Here is a 25,116-nt window from a genome sequence, read left to right on the forward strand (position 1 = left end):
GACACAAAAGCACCTGCCACGAGTAAAGACAAGCAGGAAATGTCTTCTCACATCATGCTATTTCTGTAATATAGTGACCTTCCAAAGCTCAGTTTCTATGAAATGTTCTGTTCCCTCTGATCCTTTCCTGGGTGCAGAGGGTGATGTGTCAGGTTTATTTCTGAAGGCTTTGTAGCCTTTGCTTGCAAGCAGTAGTTCTGTGAAGGCACTTGCCTATTTTTGTAACAAGGAGGTGGATTTCTTCTTTTTTCAATAAACCAAAGCCCATGGATCTGTTTCACCCGACACTTGGACTCGTGTGGCACCTCGGGTCGGAGCAGACCCGTCTCCTGTTGCACCGCCAGCAGTCCTCATCAGCTCCACTTGTTTCCATACTGGTGGGCTTAGCGAGGTGTTTACCCCAGGGATTCACTGAGTTGTATTTTATCTTTGCATTTGCTTCATCAAGTAAATAGTTTCAATGTCAGTGCCTGTGTAGTTTTTACCAGTGTGTTGGGAGGAAACTGTCCCAGTAATACCGTTGCTGGTTGTAGAGCCTTTGCAGCAGCTGGTAGCTCTGGAGGCAGCAAGCACAGCGAGCAAAACAGAAAACCCAGTGGTGGCATCTGTGTCCTGTCAGCCCCAAGATGGGAGACAGTTGTCCCTTGTCTTCCCTTGCTGCCAAGACAACAAGTACACACAATTGCAATAAATATTTCCAGGTGTGGGTGGTCTCTAAGCTCCTTTCACCCTCAGAACATGGTATTGAACACGGTATTCTGTAGGGGAGGAGCAGATGGAAGGATGCCAAAGGTTTTTTGCAGACCTGTGTTTCTGTCCGTGCTGCAGACAGCTGGCTCATCCAGCTCCTCGCTCAGCCGCGTCCCTGCCAAACGCCACCATCCCTGCTCGGAGAACAGGCGGCTCAGCATCGCTCTGCGGCTTCAGCTGGAAGGGGATGCTCCAAAGTGCTTGAGCTCAGAGGGGTCTGTACCTACTTGATGCATTTCTGAAACAGTAATGAACCAAGTTTCACTTCTTCTGAAGCAAAGTCATGGAGACCATACACTCAAAGGAGGTATAAATAAATTAGTATTTATTGATTTCATCGTATTTGTGATGTACAATGTAAGAGTACGAACAAGACGTAGCCAGGGATTTAAGCCCCTTCCTTTATAATCTGTGCGAGAAAACTTACTCTAACCAAAATTTATTTTAAATACAGTTAAAAATCAAATTAAGCTTCCCGCACCAAGAAGACCATGTTGTTCCTACAGATTAACCAGGAGGAAGTTTTATAGTGATCCTGAAAAGGTTTGAGGAGAAATTTGCCAGGTTGCAAATTGAAGTATCCACCGCGGGTTGTGTCAGGGCTGTAACCCTGCTGACCTTGGAGCTGCAGGAGAGGAGAATTCTGTATGAAACAACTGAGCAGCTTCCTGTAAGAGCCTCTGTTTGACTTCTTTTTAGTTTTCAGTTCCACAGTCAATTTTTCTTGCTTGTAGCCAAACCCGATCATTAATATTTCATCTGGCCTGCAATGCAATTATTTCTGGAATGTCTTTTTTTTTTTTTCCCCACTCTAAACTGCATAGAATGGTGGTAGGTTATTTGGAGGCCTTGTTTGTGGATGAAATGCATTTATGAGGATGAAACCTCTAAAAGAATATTAACAAGAGTTGAAGCAGACCACAAAATCAATTGTTTGCTGACATAAGCAAACAAACCAGCACTTTCTGAGACTTGCTGGGAATACTGACCTTCCCATAAACGTGCTCTTAGCCTGTCTTCAGCCTTATCCAGTAATTCCTATTGTTCCTGCTGAATGTCATCCTCTGTTGGCAGATAGCAAGATTTTTGCTGCTGTTCTCTGTTTCGACTGCTGAAAGAATTGGATTTTCTGAGTATATGCACCCACTAACGAGGCAGGTGGAACCCCTGGTGCAGAATTCTCGCTGGCAATAAAAGGTGACTCACTCAGGAGGGTGAGGATGCGAAGCGTCTCGTACCAAAAATGATGATTCACCAACATTTCAAAGCATTTTTTCCCTCGGTTAGGGTTTGTTCTAGCTCGGTCTCATGAGACTTTCAAAACAAATTAGACCCTCTGCGAAACTTGGGAGGGAAAAGCGTTTACTCCGAAACTGTCAATGAGAGGGTTGTGGAGAGTGGAATTATGGATGAAGGAGATGTAATGAGGTAGTTGTACAGGTCAGAGGAAATGCCTGACATGCTCTTGGGGGATCTCTGTCCTGGGGGAACACACTGGCAATGACTTAGGAAGAGGAGAAACTAACACCGAGAGTCTGATTTTAACAGAAGTAGTTACCCCTAGTTGCCTGTAGAACGGTGCTAATTGCCCCCAAAACTCACAGTGCAGAAATTTTGGAGATCTTTTTCAGAGCTGAAAACTCTGAAAAGGGGTAATGGCTAATAGATGTCATAGCCGTGCAGGGGAAGGTATGGTCACAGTTGATGTTTGGAGGGATCTCTTGTTGCTGGGAAGAGTGGCGGGTTCTCCCGTTAAAACCAGTATGTGCTCTGGAGGAGCAGAGTGTGTGTTGGGCAGGGGGTGGGTGCCGTGTCCTCGGCGCTGATGGGGACAGGGACAGAACTTGCGGGCTGATCAGCCAGGGTCAAACTGGACGTTTTTAAAGGGTGGAATTCTGAAACAGCCCTTTCTCTGTGACCGGAGTGTAGATGCCGCTGGGCAGACAGGGGCCAGGGACATCACGTAGATTCATCCTGTTTGGTTACTTTCTATATGTGACACACAAACGTCATTATGAAAACTCTGTAGGACTGGCAGCTGCGGAAGCAGACAATTACATGTAATTTTTTTACAAGCCATTCCCTCCAGACCAATCATTGTCTCACAAATTCAGGGAAGTCTGGACAATTCCCCCTGCCCCAGAGCTGCCACAGCGAGCTCCGTCTCGGTCACGGACGGTTGCGTTTTGCTGTCGAATCCTATGTTAACATTAATTTATGTATTTTCCTGAATGCTTGTCTCGATTGATTGTTCTCCTCCATCTTAAATTTATGCTGTCCATTACGTGGACACACCAATGTATTTAGCATATAGTTTTTATTTGCTATAAATGTTATTACCTCCGTGGGGCCAGTTTGAATTACTGAAGCTACTTGTTTGTGGTGTTTTATAATTTGTTGCCCTTTTAGCTGCCTTACCCTTGTAAAGCGGGTATTAAAATATGAGGTGTAAAATGTTCACTCTAGTCCTGAGATAGCAGCACATAATCAAAAGGATTGTTGAGAATATTTCTGTTCTTTAGTGCATGTGCAGATCTCAGTGAAGCTCTGACAAGTGCTGATAGTTATGCAATTGTACTGGCAATAGCAATTAGAGATTTACAAGTGCTTGTAAATGCTATTTATAGGATGCGCACTTTATTTAACGAAACACTAATCTTTCTCTGCAGCAGGAGAAAATGTCAGAGTGGAGTATTTCATCCGTGTGATGGGACTGGGCAATCATATCCAAAGGAACGGTACTTTGTCCTTGCGAAACAAAACAACAACAGAACTCAAACAAAAACCACCAAACAGTCAAAACCAAGAGGCTTCAAGTAGGCTCACACATGGGGAATGGATAAGGAATACTGTTAATTTTGTGGTGCTTTGGAATGTTAGTATTAAAGATCTCTGGGGCTTTGTAGGTGGTATCTGTCTTGTGGGATCTGGGATATGTGTTTTTAGTTCTCAACCTGCTAGTTTTGGTTATTGAGAAGTAGAACAAGCACCTTGTTCTACTACTTACTGTGAATCTAGGAAAAGATAATTTAAATGTATTTTTTTAACCTGTTCTTACTTTTTGAATAAATTTGTTCACAGATATTTTTTAAAATTGGAGCCAGCACAACAGTATTGTTGTTAATCTTTCTCTCCAAGAGACCCTGAATGTCCTCTTAAATACAACTGATGGATCCCATTTCAGTGCATGACGGTACTAATAACACGAATCAGGCTTAAATCCAAGAATAGAAAAAGCCTTTTTTCCTACTGAATCAGTTGCATGATCTACTTAGTTATAACAGCTTCAGAAAAGTTGTATTTTATTCTCTGTGTTATTTCGACTGTGCTATAGTAAGTTGTATGTTCTTGACGGTATTCACACACATGGTGAAGTTATTCTATTCTTCATACACGCACAGTGAGTGGATTAAATGGGATCTGCCCTGCTAATTCGCATCAGCAGCTCTCGGGGCGCTGGGGCAAGCAGCACAGGATCATTGCTGGGGGTGTCTGACGTGAATCACCGTGAGCCGATGTCAATAGATGGTCAGTGAGGAGAAGGCGGGGGGTGGAATAAAACAGAAAAACATATGTATTTTTTAAGACCAAAACATTTAACATGCTGCGGAAGGGTTTTGTAGGAGGAATGAAGTAAATGATTGTGTTGTATGTGTGCAGCGTGTATGGTCATTGCACTGATTTTCAGTAGCTCCTGTGGCTCGTTGCACCGGTCAGACCTGTGGGACGTTACCAAAACTGGCTTTCCAGAACCTGCTCGCGTGTGGTGTTGGACAAATCTCTTCCTGTACTTACGAAGGGAATAATTTTCTTAAACTCGTAGCAGATTGGCTGGTCAAGTTGTGTCTAAGGAAGGAAAGCCTTGTGTTTATTTGGTAGCTTTCTACTGGAGTATTCTTAGTCTAAACAGGCGCAATGTTGGAGCCACGTTCTCTGGTTGTTTTCCATTTTATAAACTGGATTTTGCGGTTTTAGTTTTGTTTGGGTTTTTTTAATAGCAGAGAGGTTTTATCTGCAGAATTTTTATGCTTCCCATCCTTCCAAAAGACAGATGGGCTTGTTTATCTGCCGCGAGGTCCAGGACAGATTATAGATTATTTTGCTTTGTGTCGTTGAAAACATTCGTATTTATGAGCGAGGAAGTTGGCAATAATGACGTGATTCATGGTGGAAGAGTTATCTGCGGGCTGCTGCTCCCCTTGTCCTAAGAGGCTGAAGGGAATGAGCTGGGGCTGTGTGTGCGGCCGGTGGGCGAGGGGAACGCTCCCTGGGACGGGGCTGCTTTGGGCAAAGCCCTTCCCGCGGGATTTTAGCAGAGAATAATGCTGTGAAGTGAATAATCCATTTTGACTTGCAATGGGTGGTGTCAATAAGCTTCGTAAAGATGGATTGTTTAATTAAAAAGCCAAACACCACCTGCAGACATGGAGATCTGAAGGCTGGGTTGGAGCCTGTAGCGGTGGCACCTTGGCCAAGTGTCCCTGAGCAAAGGCAGCTCAGGGAAGGGAACAACTGATTGCGGGTGATGCTGAGAGACTTATCGAAACAGTCGTAACACTAAACAATAATAGCATCTACAATTCTCATGCAATTTAGCTTACAGTTGATTGTTTAAAAATTGCTTAAGATTTTGTACGTTGCCAGCTTGACTAGATAGTATTTTATGAGAGAAGCACATTTCTCTAAACCATCTTGAAATACTTAAAAACCGAGACACAATGTCTAGTATATGTTATATGTGGCATTGATGACATGGTTCCTCTTTATCAGCTGTACAGCTTTCTGAAGTTCTAGAAGCATTATCATTTTCAAAATTGAGTGATATTTTTTTTTCCCCAAATATTTTGTTCTCCTTTTTTGAATACTTGTCTGTTTTTGCCCAAACAGCTGCTGTAGGGTATCTGAGCAAGAGGAGTTCAAGCCTGAAAACTGACTTTGCTAGATCATGTAGAGAAAATGGGATCCTGTAAAGCTTAAGTGTAGCGTAATAAAACTAAGGAACAAATATCATCAGAATGGGTAAACTGTGGTTTAGGAATGTTGGCTGGAGAAACGAGCCGAACGCTGTTAGCAAGGATTACGTCCCACGTTGTATACTCACTGCCTTGCGTTCCGTTGAGGATCAAGTTTTATTCCATTTAAGAAGCTCTGTGCCCCCTTCTTTTCCAAAGAACCACAGAGTGATATGAGCAAACATGTTCTGCGAGACAGATGCTGTTTTTACAGCTGAACTTCTTGCTTTTTGGGATTTCCTGTTAGCGTTGCCCTCATTTCAGCAAGTGTTGCTGTTCTACAGGATAACCGCTCTTCACAGAACCTTTGCATCCTTGGAATGTGAGAGCATTTTAATCGGATTTTGCTGGTGTTTGTTAGAATGAGTGGGTGAAGGAGGAAGATTTCATTAATATCTGTGAGGCTGTGGCAGGGACAGATTGATTCTGATAAGCTGATTGGGTTAGTGACTATTTTGGAAAGGAGAGGTCGTGGTCAGGGACCAGCGTAGCGTGTAAGTGCTTGGGACAGAATTTCAAGTGGATTGGAAGACGAAAGGGAGCGGGCAAGGTGAACAGAGCTCATTAGCCTGCCTGCGAGAGGCCACGGGCACCCGGGGGGCAAAAATAAACCCCTGCAGTTCTCTGCAATTTACGGTGCCAGCGTGTTGTATTGAAGGGAAGCCGAAGGTGAAAGAGTTTTTCCAGACTGCAGATAATATTCTGTTGTGTTTGGAGGGTTATTATTTAATATTCACGTGTGTGGGGGATCCATATTCCACAGAGTATACAAACAGGCATATTTGTAGGGTAGATACACACCCAAATAGATTAGGAGAGCGGAGTCCAAAGGCTGCCCCTTAAGAGACTGCACAAAAGTAGATGTGATTATGACAACATGAAACAGACTGTGAATCACAATATGAATTTCCTAAAAATTAAGGATATGACAGCTTCTAAAAGAAAGTAAAATAAGCATCTAACCTTACGTAGCCACTTGCATACACTGCAAAGTTTAAATAGACTTTTTATTAGGAAAAATTCAGGTTACTTCTTGTTGCTGAAATTCTAATTACTGCTGGTTCTCCCTTATCTCTGGAGTAAGAATGTAATTAAAGCTGAAGCTAATCTCCTGCTTTTGTTGGTGAGAGATTGGAAAAACTGCTTTGTCACAGTAAAAGTCATATTTTGATTCAGAATCAGCCGTTTGAAGGTCAGCTTCTCAGGTGGCAATTCACAGAAAGGAGATTTACAATAGAAAGTAAATTACAGTAATTGAGATTACGGTAATACAGAGCTCTGTGTTTAACCAGTGATTGACAACACTTGAATTTGCCAACAGTTCTTACTGAATTGTGGTTTTAACTCTGGTCAGATTTGGTCTGTTGTGCAGAGCAAGTTATTTACCCCTCACCTTTCAGTTACACCTCTCAGGCCTTAGGTGATAATTTCTTGTTGATTCTTTATTAAGTGTCTGAAGAATAAATGTTCTTTTGCTTTATACAGTGAAAACAGAAATACTTCAGAATGGGAGCCAGCTTTTTTCCTTTTCCTGCTCAGGATATTTGTCTCTTATGGGTAGATCTGGGTATGTGCTGTACTTGAACCTGAATTCTTGGTGGTTATTTGCAGGAGGGCGCTGATCGGTGTTGATGAAGTGATCGTTTTCCTCTGGTCTTAATGTGATCGTCTCAACCAAGACCTTGTTTTCACTATGAGAAGAAAATCAGGTTGTATGGATCGGCTGCAGCAGAAAAGGCAAATTACGGTAAGTGGTAGCAAAGCCTTTGGAGATTTGTAGGATATGCATTTATTTCCATTGTTTAGCTGTAGGCCTTAGCTAATTGATAACAAATAACACGTTCTATCACACTAATCTCAATATTTTTGTTAGTTTAAAAGTACATAATGCAACTGGCCAGCTGTTTATGTTGTAAAAAGGAGCTGGTGTTTGTATGTCAACAGGGAGATGTTTGCTTCAAAAAATAAGTTAATTTGTTTAAGTATCTCAGCCCTTGGCTAATGGGAGCTCAGTGCTGTGCAGATGCTCTCGTAGGTTTTGTGATGTGTTCTTTGGTTCTTAGGCCTAATCAATGAATAATGATGTTTCTTGCAGTTTTTTTTAGAGGAGAAGGAACAGTATGTCTTTCATTATGTGATACATTCTGTAAACAGCATATCTGAAAGGCACCTTAATCTGGGTTTAGCTACCTTATGAATTTCAATTAGAATGATGTAATTTGATGTTCTTGCTGACTCTGCATGAATATTTGCATTTTCCTTCTTTTCCTGCAGATTCTTCTTCCTTGCTGGATTTTTTCGATTCCGTTGAATGTGTAATTCCAACTATGGCAACAAGAGTAGAAATAAATTCTACTTTGGCGTCTTTGACAACAGTACCTGACTTAAATGAAATCAGAAAAGAGGATAAACCGCAGCGTATGTATGTAAGTGTGCTTTCAGATGCAAGTAACAAGACAAAGGAGCCTCCAGCATCACTAAGTCTGGAAGAGAAGAACCAGTTTGGGAGCGCTCTGAGATCCGCCACGATGCCGTCGCTGGGATCAAGGCCAAGACTTTTCCCAAAGCCTTTTTCTAAAGAGAAATCTTCAGATACTTTTGCAAACGTAAAACCACCTATTCCAGCTTTCAGATCAAGCAGCCTTGTTAGAAAGGCCACCGAGGAAACATCATCTGTTAAGGTATCGAGTGGAAACATTCCTCCGTTAGTAGATCAGAAAGCAATTGAAAATGAAAACAAGGCTGGCGGTGAAGTAGTCACAAACATGACTTTCTACACTGGTCCCAGTGCAAATACTGTCATTCTTTTTGAGACAGCGGGCACAGAGCAATCGAAGGTAAGCCTGGCCCAAGAAAAAAGGGCTGCTGATGAGTGCAGGGTGTTCAGTACTGTGCAAACGAAAGAGCTTCAGTGCAGCACGAAGCTGGAGAAACCATCTCAGCCATCAGAGACATCCAGGAACCCTGAAGCATCTCTTCACAGGCAGATATCACTGTCCTCCAGCCTTAGACCAGTCTCTTGGAACTCCCTCAAAAGTGGGGAAAAAAAAGATACTTATGAGGGTCATCCAGGGGAGAAAAACAATGGTGATGCAAATAAAATCAACAGTAAAGTTGATTTCTCTACTGATGTGCAGCAAAGGCCAAAACCTAGACCAGTATCTGCTGTTTTTTTGGAATCATTACGAGATCAAAAGCATCGGCCTGCGGAAGATTCTGAGGAAAAATCTCCTACAGAGAAATCCTGGGTTAGAAAACCAAGACCTTTGTCCATGGACCTGACAGCCAAGTTTGAACATAAAGATCTTTCTCCTTGCAAGAACACTTGTTCATCTCACGAAAGCAAAGAGAATGTATCGATAGCTTCATTTACTGACGTGGGCTGTCACGATCAGTCTGAAATGGAGCCAAAAACTGAAGAAACTGAATTTAATAAAGGCAGTTCTTTTAAAACAAATCTGAAGTGCAGTAGTCAGGACACTGGCATCCTAAATAATGGAAAATATGTATGGGAGACGAAGCTTAAATCTAAAAGTGAACAAATTGAGACAAAATCAGAAATAACGATTAACTTGCACAGGTCTGAAAGAAGCCATGAAGCCACTAGTGAAAGCAGAACTAATAAGGAGGGGAAAAGACCAGATCAAAAGGAAACGTGTATGTTTCTAGGCTGTGAAAGCCCTGCGGCTTCCTCGGAAAAAGGGAACAATATCATAAGAGGCAGTGTTAAAAAACACATTAGTTTGTTTACTTTGGAAAATGCTGGTACCTTAGTGGACACAGAGCTGCTCCCATCAGCTGCTGAGAAGGAAAACAGATGCGGGAACATCCAGCAGAGAATCAAAGAACTGACAACAGAAAATACCGATGTCAAGCCAGGAAATCTACGCCGGTCACTTCAATCACGACCACTTTCTGCAGACTTAACAAAGATGTAGGTTGCAGACACATTCTATTTAATGCTCTTAACTTTGTCTCATTCAGTAAAACTTGTTCTTTTAGTACAGTGAGATAACTAAATGCTTTGGTTCTACTAGATGTAATTATTTTTTATGCTATTGTTCTTGAGTCTCCCACATTTTCCTACTCCACAAAAAAGAAAATGTAATGACATATACCCTGCCAACAGCTGAAAAACAATGTTGTTAATATTGTGATCTTTGCGTGTTAGTGTAACTGTATATCCTCAAAATTTCATGTATTTTGAAATCTTGAGGTGAGCATTGTAGACTGCAAGCTTATATATTTGTGCAAAAGAGCGGTTACCATGTCTTTGACAGCGGTATAGAATATCAGGTTTTTGGCCAGACAGGAATCTCATTTCGCTGTCAAAGTCTAAATATTGGTGATGTCTGTACTGCCCATCTGCCTAAGGGAGCATTGTTGGTGGAGCAATGGGAGATCTGCTGATTTTTACATATCAAAACCACAAAAAAACCAAACAACAAAACAGTAGAGAGAGATTTGGCCCAAGGTCAAATTTGTTCTCTCAGTACAAAGTTGGGTAATTAATTATTCAAAATCATAAAAACTGTTCTGTGACATGAGCTGCATCACTAACTGTATTTCAGGAAACAAGAAGCCTTTGGTCTAGATGCAATTAAACCACCAAATACACCAGTTACAGCATGAAATAGCGATGTTTCTCCTTTAAGAAATATAATTGATGGGGTAATTTGTACCAGTTTGCTTTGGTAGGAAGTGTTACCCCCTAAGTAACTGGACTAAAAGAAGTAACAGAAATCTTTTGTCTTAGGTTTTCAAGTCTGACATCAAACAGTGAAGCAAAGCCTGAGAAACCTCCTGAAACTGGAAACGACCCTGTCAATGAGATGCAAGAAAATCCAAAAGTAAGCAAATCAGCCGCTGTGCTCTGCAGTGAGGTGTGCAGGTAGAAGGCAGAGAACGTCCCGTGTCCGGCCTGTCTGCCTCCATTAATGACTTTAAAATGGGTATTGAGAGTATTAAGAATGACAATGCTAATGGGTTTACTTGTGGAAGTCTATCTTTAGGACACACTGGTGAAGTATGGGGGTATCATGTCTGCGGAGTTTTTAAAAGGTTAAATACACATCGTGCTGAACGCATGCAGTGTTATGGAGTGTGAAGTATTTAATGTACTATTTTAAAGGGACTTTAAATGCCTGAAAACCCATAGTGAATCAACTGTGGCTGTTGTGGTTTTGTGCCGGATTATCCTTTATTTTCTCTAAGCGTTGCATTGGTGCATTTCCTCATCCAAGTCACAACTCATTGAATACATGCTGTACGTTTCTTCTAAATAATGTTTAAACTTGGAAGTTTTGACACAAAGTTATTACCCAGAAAGCTCTGATTTGCCGTAAAAGCTGTTAGATTGTCTCTGTTTCTAAGCAACACCTTGGTGTTGCAAAACATAACTTCTCTGCTGACACTTTTTAGTATTCAAGATTTAATGTAGTTTTAAGGGTATTTCTCGTGAGTTCTCATGGCTCTGCTTTTTTTCTGTCCAGGTTTAAGATCGAAATATATGGTAAGGAAACTAACAGCTAAATACAAAGTTTCCATAGTTTAATTTCATTTCAAAGAAGATAAATTTGTTTTAAAAATAAAATCTTTCATTAGTGGGAGTACTGTTTTCAGAATCTGACAGTAAAGTAGGATTTAAATTCCTTTGCTGTGCCTAGAAGAACAGAGATCAGATTTTAAAATCTTTGGTGTTAATTTTCTGACTTTCTGCGGCTTTTTAACAAGAATCTGAAGTCAATTCCAAGTTTCAAATTTCAAAACTTGAAGATGAAACTCTTGTAGGTCTGTGGAGTATACTTTGATGCTATTTATTTGCATGTTGTGCTTTTTCATGGGATGTTATGAAAAATAACAGCTTTCAGGATGTTCATTGTATTTCCTGCAAGTAGATAATAGTAAGGAATTCGCAGTAAATATTAATGCATGTTTTCTCTTTTTGCTTTAACATTCCTCTTCGCTGAGCAGCTCCAGCTGTGCTGTTTACTCAGACCTTCGAGTCCTTTGCAGTTACTGACCATGTAACAGTTCAGTTAGTGACCAGCTATGTTTGAAAAGGCAGTTTTGACAACGTGCAGTACATTGGGTGTCTCCCGGGAGTCCTGATTTCCTCTGAAGGTGCCTCCATCCCTGTGCTGCTCTTTCCAAGCTCTGCTTTTGAACTTGAATTTCTGTAGGGCTTGCAAAATAAACATTCACAAATGTTTCTGTGGTAGCTGGGGTCACAAACCTTCTGAAGTTTTGTACTATTTTTGCATGCGTTGCCTTCTCTGGAGTATAATGTGGCTATAAATTCACTGCAGATTAAAATGTCTTGTGAAATCTGAGCTCAGGAGCTCACAGAATAGTGCATATCGCATGTATCAACACTTCATGCATATTTTCCTGCCTTTTATTAAGGGTAAAATTCAAGCTATGAAATAATTCTGTTTTAACCCAGATTCAGGAGCTGGCAGTACACATTTCCTTATATTACTATTGTCTGGGGGGATTTGTGTTCAGGGAACAGGGGTGTGTTTAACTTGTGTGGGCTGCGTTGCACAGAGTAGGTACAGAGTAGGTACAGAGTAGGTACACAGAGCAGGTACAAGTAAGTTTTTAGATAAGCTTTGTTACACATCTTTTACATAGACTATCTTGACTGTTGGATTTTCTTCTTCCAGAGTAAGGACATGAAGCTTGCAGATGGCACAGACCTCACTGAAGCGCCTGCTACCGGGAACCCATGGAAACCCCGACAAGTTTTAAAAATAACAAATAAACCTGATCAGCTAGAGAGAAAAGGAAGCTTCCTTGGAGATGATCAGCGTTTTCCTCAGCAAGGTGAAAATACTGTCTCGTTCACAAGCAATTTGGAAAAAAAATTAAAACCGACCACGCTTATGGAGAAGACCTACATTAAAACTGTCCGAGCCACCATGTTCGACCATAACGTTCAGAGACATAACATTGCTGCTGATCGTCCTGGAACTGATGCCGCACTGAGAGCGAATAACGAGCTCGAGGCCAAGCGGGATGCGGTGGCGCTGGGGCACAACAGACGGTCGTGGATGGGAGGAGTGGAGGACACCACTGGTATGAAAAAGGAGTATCAGAAACAACCTGATTTATCGAAACATACAGCAGATGCAGACAAAAGCGAAAAACCAGCTTGTTCAAGTGAAGACAAGAGAATTACTCCGGGAATTCTTTTAGAAAAATCTTTGGTTGAGAAGAGTGAAAAACCCGCTCCTAAAAACACAGGAGACTCTCTAATGTACCAAAGAATAGAGCCGAGATATGAAATCTTTCAGACGTGTGGTGAAAGAGCTCTTAGTGAAGCCATTACGATGGCTCCCGAGAAAAAGGCCATGACACTCAGAACTAGAAAATCCTCTATGAAAGAGAATAAAAACGATGAGGATGTTTTACACGCTGGTCAGTCGCTGAGGACAAATAGTAAAACTCTCTACTTGAAAGAAGTTAATGTTATTTCAGAAGCTAGAGACGCAAAAGGTTTTATGAGCAAGTCTGCATTGAGAGAACGTACTGATTTTTCCTCCAGTGAATGTACTTTGCCTGAGCAGAAAACAGATCCTAAGAAAACTGAAACTGATCCAGTATTAATAGCTGAGAAAATACCTTATTCTACAAACAGCAGTAAATATTTGGCAATGAATGAAACAGTAAACAAACTGCATTCTGAAATTAAGAATAAGAGCGAAGTCTCTCCCATGGATAGAACAGAGAGGTCTGATGTGATTAAAGGCTCTTCTGAGAAAAGGAGTTTTCGAGCAGGTGGGACAGACAGCCATGAATTCAGAACCAACTTTGATCATGAAGTTAGTTCAACAAGTATAAATAAACATGGGGTCCAGTCATCTTCAGTGTTTTCAAGCGGGCAGTTCTCTAAGTCTTCCAGTAGCCAACATCCTGATATGAAAGTACGAACCATGAAGGAGGAATCGAGGGCATTCGGTTTAAGGAAAAGTCTAGACTTAAATCGTAAAGATCAAGACTTCAGCTTAGATAGTACAGCTCATGAAAACAGCGAAAAAATCAGAATAATAGATCCGGAAGAAAAAGTCAGGAGGACCAGAAGTAGCGTTTCTGACTTGAAGATTTCGGAAAGGTGGCGGCGGAGGACGTTGCCTCAGGATTCTGTCAAGATGGAAGAAGTCGTCTGGCTCACTCCTGAGCACATCAAGAGGCTGAGTCGCACGGATTCATTGCAGTTGGATGAAGGTTCAAATAAAAAACGAAGCAAAAAAAGCGAAGAAGGGCTGGAAGGGAACGAAGCGAATCAAACTGGCCTTGGCAGTCCTGACGATTGCTTGAAAAATCCGAGTTCTGCCTTGGAGCCAAAGGCAACTTATTTTGCGGTGACTTATCAGATTCCTGGTAACAAGAAAGAGAAAAGTTCTGTTAGTGCTCCCAGCACAAGTGAAACTAATTCAATTTCTAGGTCAAGTGAGGGAGCAACAGTTAATCTGGACCCTGTTTTTCCTGGAAGGTCTAAACCTTTATTGCAGCAGCCAAATAAAAATACAACAAGTACAGACTGTAGAGAAGACTCCCGGGAAGTGCATGTTAACAGGGATTGGGTCAAAGAAGAAGACAAAGATGATATTTTTTCCAAAACCACTGCAGCTGGTAGTTGTCGTGTATATAGAAAAGATAGCCAACAGTATCACGAAAGAGGTCTGGATCATTCTAAAGAGAAAATGATAGATGTTGATGCTTTCCTGTTACAACAGGATCTGGAAAATACAGCTCCAACTGATCTCAAAAGTAGCAGAAGAAAAGTCTCCTCTTACCATGAACCCAAATCCCCCCTGCGTTTCACACAGTCAGGTAAGGACAGTGAACTAGTGCCCCAGAAAAACTGTGAAAATAATTACGATTCCTCTGGAAGGAAGGCTGAGGATGGCTACAGATCCCAAATTCTCGATATCGATGCGCTCATGGCAGAATATAAAGAAGAATCGGTGAAGGCCAGTAACGTTCAAGATAAGTCGTCTAAAGATCACAGTTTATTTAATAGAGAGAAAACAAAGAACAAAAGAAACGTGTCGGATAGGACGACTTCTTCCTATAGCTGGAAAGAGCGGAAGGGATCAGATGATGGTTCTGTTAATAGCAAACCAGGTGACAGTGTGGAAGAGTACCACAGGCCAGAGAAATTAATGCTGAATGAAAAGAGCAAAGACAAACTGGAATCCTGTGGCATTGAAATCGATAAACAGAAGGCTAAAGACAGAAAGTTCAGCCCTCCCCATTGGGGAAATCCCAGCAGCTTCTTTTCGGATAAATTTGTAAATTCACCTGTGGATTTCACTAGAAAGAAAACTTTTATCGTTGATGAAGATGAAGAAGTGAACTTAACTTCCAGGAGCCAGAGTTCAAAATTTGTGATTGACAAGGTACAGCCTGTGCATGCAGTTAGTACAGACCAAAAGCTGGAAGTGAATTTTGCTTCCAGGTTGTCCATGAAGACAGATGATGGGCTGTTACAGAAGAAGCCGGTGACAAAAGAACCGTTCTTGGAGGTGTCTCGAGAAAGCGATTGGAGCAAAAATGTTGTGAGGAGCTTGGTAACGAGAAGCAAGGACCACGCAAGTAAGAACGACTCTTCCAGCGCAAAGAGTAAAACCGATTGGAAGAGCTCTACGTCGGTTTTAGGAAGCGCACCCCCGGATTTGAGACGGTCCTATTCGGAGAAGATCCGCCAAGGAAAAGACAACGTCGCGCTGGTGCCGGAGGTCTGGGGGAGGAAGGAGCCGTCCCGGGGCCGGCAGAGCTGCCCGCTGCAGAGCGCGGACGGGGGCTGGAGACACAAGGTGTCCTCTCACTCGGAATCCTTCTTCTATGAGGATAACAAGGTATTGCCAAGTGGCATCTCAGTGTTTCCTGTAACTAAAATTCAAAGTGAGGAGGAGCTTTTGTTACGTGTTAGCTGGGACTTTGCCACAAGGGAGCAGACACGTACTTTTCAATACGGTTCATTTCCTTTTGGGTTTCATTTTCTTGAGGAATTTGTATTGTACTAGATGACTAGATTTTTGTTTCAAGTGTATAAATATTTATTGATGTTTCCATAGAGAGCTTGAAAAAGCTTTAAAACGTGCATATTATTTTATTAACGCCATGAACCTAGGAAGTAAAACTGTAAACTCTGCAATTTTGTAACTGTCTGGGAAGAAGTAGTTTGTGTTTATTTTATAAGTTGTCAACACTAATTTTTTTTTGGAGTTGTTTTCCTCAATTAAGCAAATTATTTTTTTACTGGGTGAGTGGCCCTTATTTGCATATGAAACTTCACTGCTGCTTTTGACTTTGAAATGCAAGTGATTCCCATCACATAGTGATGGGTTAATGTCTTAATGCGTAGCCAGTCGGGTGTTGGTCGTTACAACTTTTTTTGCTTTCGTTTTGCATTTTCAGCTTTGAACTTCCCCTCTTTTTTCCAAAAGGGCATTTTATATATGTATATGTGTGTATACATGTATATGTAACAACATATAACTTTATTTTAACAGGTTTCTAGGAAAGAGTGGACCAAGCAGAGTTCAGACAGAACAGACTTCTCCTCGGTTTCTGCTCCAAGAAGCCCCCACGGCTTTTATCAGGACAGAAGAGCAGAGAAGGGGCCGGTATGTTATTTCGGAGGAGGTTCTTGGGCTGGGGCAGAGATAAGGGAGGTGCCCCTGGCTCGCTCCACTCAGCGCTGTTTTCCTTGTTGCAAGTAGCTGTGAAAGAAAGAGTGTGTTTCCGAGCAGGAGGAGCAGCTGTACTTTCTGTGCAGTGTAACTGGCAGAGAATGCTGCTCCCTGGGACCCCACCGTGCTGGTGTGTGCGGACACAAAGCATTAACTGTGCAGCTTGTTCCTCTTCCTTTCTAAGCAGAGAATTTCCAACCTGGACTCTTAGGATGAGTCTAGATCATTATGCTTTGCGTTCATTTCGCAGCTTAGATAATGAAAACAGGTTAGATCCCAGAAAATCTTTTCTGGAAGACTGTGCAACCATGTCATAGCCTGAAAAATGACAGATGTAATTTCCTTTCTGTAGGCAGCACACAGTGAAGAACAACAGCTGACTTTTCAGGTAGTCTGATTTGTCACTCATATGCTTACTTGGGGGGTAAATTCCCACTTAAAGATGTTGGGTGAGATCCTCCTAAGTTGCAGAAGGATTTCCTGACTTTAGCCCACAAATAAATTTTATGTTGGGAGGTGGCAGCCTATGTCCAGACGTTGTTCTGAATTATGAGGCAAAGATCTGTGTCTTCCAAAAGTTACATGATAAATGAAATATCAAAATTTTCTGTTTTGAAAACCATACCAACAGCACAAAGCTCTACAATTTTAAGAGAGATGTTGCTGCTGCTGATTAAATCCTCCTGACTGGAAGGACTTGTTTTGAATGACTGTAATTGCTGGGCTTTTTGAAATTTAGTTTTGTTTTTAACCTTGTGCACGGAAACAGATTCAATACACTGGAATAACGCTGTAGTCACTTCAGCACGAATATGTGTAATTCTGCACATCTTTGCAGTTTTTAAAAATCTGGGTGTCCCGCATATCTTCAAAATTCTTCCGCTTGTACGGAAAGGGGGTGACTGAACCACAGGGACTGTCCCAAGGTCACATCTCCTCTGTTCTCCGAGTCTGCCAGCACACTCGTGTGGTGACCGAATGTATTGCCCTCTGCAGAGATCCTGCTTTTGTCATGACTCGAACTGCTCTTTACAGCCCTTTATTAGGGAATAGACAGAAAAGGTACAAAAGGAAAACAACTGAGTTTTTTCTTCTAGTAAAGAAAAAAACCCCAAACCTAGGAGGGTTTTGTAAACAAGTTTCCTAATAGGAGTTTTGGAAGCAGGCTTGTATGGTTCCAATTCTACTCTTAAAACTTTGTGTAAGGTGTCCTAGGGCTGATAGCCCCTTGTCTTTCCCATTCTTAGCGTGGACTTCAGATTGAATGTTCATTTTAGTGGGGATTTGGATTATTTACAGAACTGGCAATTATCATTCAATCCCTAACAGGTGTGATGTGCCATCAGGTTACAGTGCAAATGCATAAAGATGTCGTTGGCAAAGTGGGAGGTTACTCAGAATAAACCTTTGACTTCATCTGGTGTGTCCTGGGATGGGGACGGAAGGCTGTCAGCCCCGCTGAAAGAGAAAGCTCTTGTGTCCAGCATCCGTGGGGATTCAGCAGGATCCCGGTGCTTTACTCCTCTGTGGGCTTTGCAAAGCCTCATCGTGGTGCCTCTGCTGTTCTCTAGAGCCACGGCAGCAAAACGCGCAGCCTGGCCCCAATGCGTATACATTGCGAGTAGGCAGGTGCAGAGAAATTTCTATAGGTGTTTGGGAGCTGTAAAACTCACCATATTTTTGTGCTTTCCAAAGCCCCACGTGAATATTGCAGAAGATTAGGTAAAACTGAACCATCTCCTCTAGCACCAAGGTTAATACCTTTGTTTTCATTTGGAGAAAATACAGACTTTTGCTGTTGTCGTGCTCATCAGTACGTTTCAATACTTCCCTCTGGTGGAGAGATGCGTTGTGGTTGGGTTTGAGGTTCTTGGAGGTTAGAATAAGTTTATGATTGTACATTTGTTGGTGCATTTTTAACAAGTGACTGTTATAAATATTGTTGCTAACTGTAGCTTAGTGCTTAAACATTCTATTCCAACGTAAATTCCCCCCTTCTCACTTTGATAAGGCCTATTCTACTAAAGGAAGAAACTATTTCCACCTAATAGGGAAGTAAGGCATAGAATATAATTTATGTGAATAAATAATCCTGTGTTGTCTTCTCTATACTTTTAGCTCTAGAGATGCAAAAACTTTTCCCTGCCTGCTGGAAAATATTTACTTGTTCAGGAATCCAAATATTTTATGTTGTGCTTTAGCCCTGCCTGCATCGGGGTATAGATACAAATATAAAGTTGTTCTCCTTCTGTTTGCTCTGGAAAATGGGATTTTGTCTCCCAGAACTGACTGCACATCTCACAGGCTCCAGCAGGCAGAGAACGTGTCTGCACAGCTTAGGGCCTTAAACTCTTGTAGGAGTCTGTTCCTTCAGACCTTAGATGGAGACTGAGGGACTGTTGTAAGTATCTTTAAATAAAGATGCTGTGTTTGTGTAGCCTGTGGTAAGACCTGGGGTTATTTTGCAGCCCGTGCTCCCCAGAAGTCCCAGTAACCGTGCGATGCTGCAGCGCTGGGATTGCAGAGACGTGTTCAAGTGTTGTCTTTCCTAACTCGCAGTGATCCCATCACCGCTGACACAGGTCTTTAATTCTCTGACGTTCGGTCCCAAACCTCAGTTCCTGGTTACATCATCTGGATTGATAGGAGTCTTACAAATTAAGGTCTGAGGAATGCGTGATGTGGCTCAGCCCCGGATGGCAGCGAGTGCTCTTGTTCTGTGCAGCTGCAGGGATCGCGCCCTCCTAGAGAAACGGGGCAGCTCCAACACAGATACAGTTTATTACCAAAATTGCAGCTTTTGTAGCTAAAATGGAGCACTCTGGTACTAGAACTGGTGTAGGCATGTTTTTTAAAAGTTTATTTTATATTTAAGTGTGGTGGTTTTTTTCCTTTGATGAAAATCTGGCATCCATATAGAGATGTGCCTATTTGAGACTGATGTGTGGGTGGAGAACGATTTATTTAAGAAAATCATGAGCTGACTCTTAAATATTTTGGAAATGAACTGCAAGGGAGAGAAGATAAATATTTTATAAACACGTGCAGATGAATGTATGGTTTGGCTTGTCACTGGTCACCAGTTGTTTCCAGTTCTGCCCATGACAAGTCTCTCCCTTGCCCGTTGTAAAGAAGTGTTCTCGCCTCTGATATATATATAAAGGCTCTAATATTGCAGCATCGATCCTTCCCAGATGGAAACAGATGTACTAAAAAAATCACCATGTGCAAATTGTTCTGTTCGCCTAAAAACTGAGTAAGCCTGGAAGAATATCAAACCAATTGCTCAGCTCTACAAGGTCTTATAGCTGGTGATTAGAAAAGCAGGGGGGTATTTTTCTTAAAAATCCGCAACCAAAATTTCAAGGAAAGGAAACTGGAGTCCCTGGAAGCTGTTTTGTGTCACCTCTGTGTCGCCCGGAGCTGGGGGAGGCAGGCAGGGTTCTCCCTGGATGGGCTTCTGTCGCTTACCTTTGCTTTTCCCATCAAAAAAAGGGGCGTAGATCAAAAAAGTAGGAACGCATAGAAATGTGATGATTCTCACTTTTGCTTTTTCACAAAATACCTACATCGCTTCATCATTTCTTCTTTAGCTCTGCTTCCTATTTCTAAAAACAGCCCCGGGGAGGATGACCCAGTGTTGGTTAATAACTTGGTTTGCTCAGGCTTTCTTCCTTTTTTGGTAGTATTCGTCTGCTGGGAACATTCCTGTGGCATATAAAAAAGACACTTTGTGTCTATTTCTTCTTGTTCACAAAAGACATTTTTATTTTAAAATCAGGAGCTGCTTTTTTTTTGCCTTTTTTTTTTGCCTTTCTTGCACATTACCAAAAAACAAGGTCAGCCAGCAGCCCCGCCAGCCACCCTGGCCTTAAGAGTGTTTCATAACCCAGCCTGCAAAACCGAGTGGGTTTAGAAACTTCTTTTTCCTTCCAGATGAAGGGCTTTTTAGTGCGAAACCCAAAGCACTATTATTAATTCTGGACGAACGCATTACGGATTACTGCGATGGGAGCAGCGAGATGCTAAACAAGTGGTTAAGTCACATGGTGCCCGAGCTCAGCTCCTGCTCATAAGTAGCCTCAGCATCTGTTAAAGGCACAGAGCTCAGCGCCGTGACGTGGGGCCGGATCAACCGACACCCTGCTTCATTATTCATGTTGCTTTTAATTGCTCCGGTCTGCTTTTAACTCCGCCGGAGGCGGGGAAGAGTAGGGAGGCAAACTGGAGCGAAGATGGTTTAGCGTTCGCTTTGTGCTTTGGAAGATGGAGTATTATTACTGTCCACGTTTGCTGAAGTTTCTGCAATATTTGTGGGTAAGTGTATTCTGTAATGTAATCGTGCTTACTAAGCTGGATGTTTTTAACTGTTTTCAGAAATCCTGGAAGTGCTCATATGTGGTGGTGGCTTTACTTAGCAGTTTCTTTCTGAATGCTAACATTAAACTTGCCGTTTATTTTGGGTGAGAGAGGCTACTTTAATACTCGGTTAAAATGAGGTGACTGCAGACTGCTTGAATGTACTTCAGAACACCCTCTTGGTGGTTGGAATTCCTGCTTTGTTTAACGATAGGAGTTGGAGTTTTGCACGCTGCATGTTAGCAATATTTGTCCCCATTTGTTAAAAACCTGCCCCTGGCTCTGTCCCCTGCTGCCAGCTGCAGTCACAGCCCGTACCGATGGCTTTGGAAGTGTGTGCTTTTACAATTTCTTCCTTATTTTTCATTTGCCTGTGTTAATAGGTTTCGCGTGTCTGGGTGAGCGCTGCCTGCCCAAGCAATCCTGGGGGCCCTCTCCGGTGAACAGCCCTTGTGAACAGGCTGCTTTACTGTGCCGGTCTGCCAGCTTTGCAGGGCTGCCTTTGCACAGCGGTTGCTATTCGTCTGATATTTTCACATTTAGAAAAGAAGAATTTGATTTTTAAAGCCTTTATGAATAGGTACTACATTACTTTGAGCCTAATTACTTAATGTTTTAATTTCTTCTGTACTAATCAAATATCGGGTTTCATTTGATCATGATATTGTCTGCATTAATCTTGCCATGTTTTCAGCTGTGAATTCAGCATGTAATCAGCACTGACACTTTAAACTGTTTAATGTTAGCTGTTTGCTAGTGCATTTTGAAGCTAGCAACAAGTTGGCTTTCCTCATGTAGAGTTTAATTTTCCAGTCCCTGCCCTGTGTGTGCTTTGCTCAGCAGTGAGAGGAGATTGCCTACTGTAATTTGGGTTTTGCAGCTGGGAGAGAAGAGAGTGCTTGAAGAACTGGGCATTTTCTTAAGAATCTTTTCCTGTTGGAGACTATAGTGTTATAAAACGTGGAAGTCTTTGGACATTTGTTTTTTATTTGCATAGTTTTTTGAGAGGCAAGCTTTCTCTAAACTGTGCATTAAAGTGTGATTGATATATCAGACTTCAGAATGATGAGGGGGTGGATGTTCTTCATGCTTTGCTAATATGAGGAGTCTGAAAGAGAGCTCTCAATGCTTTTGCTTTCACATATATCTGGTGATTTTTCCGTAAGGTCAGGAGCAAAAACAAACCCCACAAACCAAACCAAACTTCTTGATCAGTCCAGAAGATCACTGGGACAACACCTCATTGTGCAGTTTGTCTTTAACAGAACAGGTATATTTTCTGTGTGCATATGCTCTTTGGGAGGCCTTGAAGTAGTTTGTGGGCATTTTCATTAGTGTACGCTCTCCTGATATGTTGGAAGAAAATACTGGAAGGACAATTGTGATATTAATTATATTAAATATATGTCAAAAAAGAAATGTTAAGGGGAAGAGCACAGTGGTGTGTGTTGTCACTTGCTCTGACGGTGTCACAGCAGAAGGCTCTGAAGGAGATATTTATCAGTTCTCTGATTATAATCAGGAGTAACCAGAGATGGTGGGGTTAGTTGTCAAGCTTTGAGTTATTTAATCTATCTTGGGGAGCTAAGATGCTTTATTCATCAGGTAGATGTACCTGGAGAAGCTGTGCCTCTTAACTAAAAAAATATTATAATGAAAATCAGTTTTTATAGCCACTGTTTTGAGTTATGGATGTATTTGTTTTACTCCCGCACAGCGGTGGAGTTGTTGGATGTGGGTGGACCCACCCAGCGCCTGCTGTCTGCTAATTACTTGCTAATTCCTCTTCTGACCTTTGAATAGGACAGGTACTGTTGTGATGTGCAGGTTGCTGCATGAGGCTTTTCTGAGTCTTTAGATGGCTGTTCTAGAGCCCACAAGTTCCTGGCTGGAGTAATAACATAGTCTGGTTCTGATGGAGTTAGCTGATATTTCTTTGAGGGGGGAAGAGCAGGACTCTTCATCACCACTCTCTGTTCTGTTCACCCTCAGTAAACTGTCTCTTCATACTACAAATGTTCTTGTTGTTGGCAGAGATTTCTCAGAAGCTTGTGGTTTTTGTGACGCCTGCAATGTATCGATCCTTTGATTCTGGCTGTTGAGATGTGCTGTGACATGTACCCTGTCTGGCACGCAACTGAACTTCCGCTGGTGATGGGGAAAAGGGTCCAGGCCTCCTCTGGGGTCTGTCTACAGCCCCTGGGACTGGTTCTGCCCCAGCCTGGTATTCCCGGGGCTGCTGCTGGTGGATGTTCCTTTTCCTGACGCTTTCAGGGCCATCCAGCTGGTGTCAGCACTGACTCCTCTTGCTCCTCTTGCTTCTTGCTTCCATCAACCGGGAATCCAAACTTAGCGAGTTGCTTTCAGTCCTGTGTTCTGTTACAGGATGCGTTTGTTATTTGGACCCCTGCAGTCAGACGCTCAGATAAGCACAAAGCAGAGCTGATTGCCAAATGCTTTGTGGTCGTCTGCAGTTCAGCTGAATTCAGAGACTGATTCATAGCTATCTGTGTTCTGTGTCATCGCTTCCTTCTCAGGTCCTCCACGTACCTTCCTCCTAGCTGCGGTCTTATCATCATCTTTAACTGGCTGGTGATTGTAATTATGTATTCAAATGCCAGTCTTTCCTTGACCATGTGCTATATTTATTATATTTGAGTATTTGAGGGGTTATATTTGAGTATTTTTAGGGCTATGAAGTTGCTGAAGGGTTTGGAGGGGAAGCCATATGAGGAGCTGCTGAAGTCACTTGGTTTGTTCATCCTGGAGAAGGAGACTGAGAGGAGACCTCGTGTGGTTACAGCTTCCTCACAAGGGGAGGAGGAGGGGCAGGTGCCGAACTCTTCTCTTTAGTGACCAATGCCAGAACCCAAGGGAATGACAGAAGATATGCCAGGTGAGGTTTAGGTTGGACATTGGGAAAAGGTTCTTCACCCAGAGGGCGCTGGACACTGGAACAGGTTCCCCAGGGAGGTGTCACAGCCCCAAGCCTGACAGTGTTCAAGAAGAGGCTGGACAACACTCTCAGACACACGGTGTGAACTGTGGGGTTGTCACATGCAGGGAATGGAGTTGGACTCTCATCCTCATGGATCCCTTCCAACTCAGCACATTCTATGATTTTCCAGGGTATGTGGGGTATTCATCATCCCTTTCCAGCTGGTGAGGAGCTTTGCTGCACCTGATACAAGACATCTTTAGGTCTGACTTGCATAAGAAGCTCAGTGTTCTGTTGTCCAGCTGCTTGCATCAGTCACACTCTTGAGCTGGTCACCACCGGGTGTGCAGCCACAGAAAGGAGGTTTCCTGTTCTTTTGCAATATCCGTTGTCCAATAACCAGCTTTTTTGGCTCGCTTGTGGACACAGCCACTAGTGGTGTGCTCTCGGTTCTGTTCCTGTCCTCAGCCACCTCAAAGTTGTGAACAATTCTTGCTCTGCCCTGGGGCTTTTTGTAATGATGTAATCTCTTTGATGTATCTGAGGTCACTGTAGGAGCACGTTGATAAACAATGACCAGTATCACAAGTAGGACGGGTAACATAAACCAGCTTGGGGAGCGGAGACCAGGCTTATTGCAGTGGGGACAGAGCTGGCAGGAGATAGGAGAGTTCTGGATCTGGTCCAGGATAGGTGATGAAGGAAAAGAACAGGAACCCTGGCTGGTTTTGAGCAGGTGCTGCAGCACTTGGGGCAGAGGAGGGTTGTGTCAGGACATGAGCTGTGCTGGGTGCAATTTTTAGTAAATTGGCCAGGAATTGGCCACATTCAGTATAGTCCTGGCTGGTTTGATGTTAGAGAGCTGGCTCAGAGCGCGAGCTGGGCCTCTGGCTGGGACAGTCAATACGCAATAATTATAAAACCCAAAGAAAATTGGGGTATTTAAGTAAGACATAAGATCTAAAGTTTGTCTAGACAAGGTTTTAGTTGCTACCTTTTAAGAGCAGTTTTGATACCTTTTTATCAGGTGATTCCAAAGGAAGTGGCAGCTCGATAATAGCCACGCTGCCATGGCGTGTCCCCGGACAGCATGTTGTTGGTGATGGAAGGAAACCTCAACCATCGCTCCGCGTGCCTGGGGATGGTCATCCCGCACGTGCTATGCCCGGGGCTTCCCTGGGGACAGCCTCTGCTCCATTCTCTTATTTGGTTTACCTCAGATGATGGGCAATCGTATTATAGGCATGCATTTTTCCTCGTACCCAGGTCGTGTCTGTCGTATGGCTGATGTGCTGATTTCACCGGCTAAATCTTTTCAAATAATCTGAGCAAATGAAGCCTTGTTGCAGGGAAA

The 25,116-nt window shown here is 42.6% G+C and overlaps 1 protein-coding gene across 3 annotated transcripts in view; it reads left to right on the top strand.

The window, feature by feature from the left end:
* The window catches only part of KIAA1671 (KIAA1671 ortholog), a 66,995-nt gene that overhangs the window by 10,351 nt on the left and 31,528 nt on the right, over window positions 1-25,116 (top strand). Inside the window, exons 1-6 of one of the 3 annotated variants that reach the window (XM_065033628.1) lie at window positions 829-1,057; window positions 7,374-7,509; window positions 8,037-9,696; window positions 10,519-10,612; window positions 12,431-15,628; window positions 16,286-16,399. In XM_065033628.1, the coding sequence (XP_064889700.1) occupies window positions 8,090-9,696; window positions 10,519-10,612; window positions 12,431-15,628; window positions 16,286-16,399 (5,013 nt within the window). In that variant the 5' untranslated portion in view covers window positions 829-1,057; window positions 7,374-7,509; window positions 8,037-8,089. Of the gene's footprint in view, window positions 1-828; window positions 1,058-7,373; window positions 7,510-8,036; window positions 9,697-10,518; window positions 10,613-12,430; window positions 15,629-16,285; window positions 16,400-20,214; window positions 20,783-25,116 lie in introns of those variants that run through there. The other 2 variants (XM_065033627.1, XM_005498196.3) reach the window with 2 other exon arrangements.

Source organism: Columba livia, chromosome 17 (genome assembly GCF_036013475.1).
Source record: "Columba livia isolate bColLiv1 breed racing homer chromosome 17, bColLiv1.pat.W.v2, whole genome shotgun sequence".
NCBI classification, from domain to species: Eukaryota; Metazoa; Chordata; class Aves; order Columbiformes; family Columbidae; genus Columba; species Columba livia.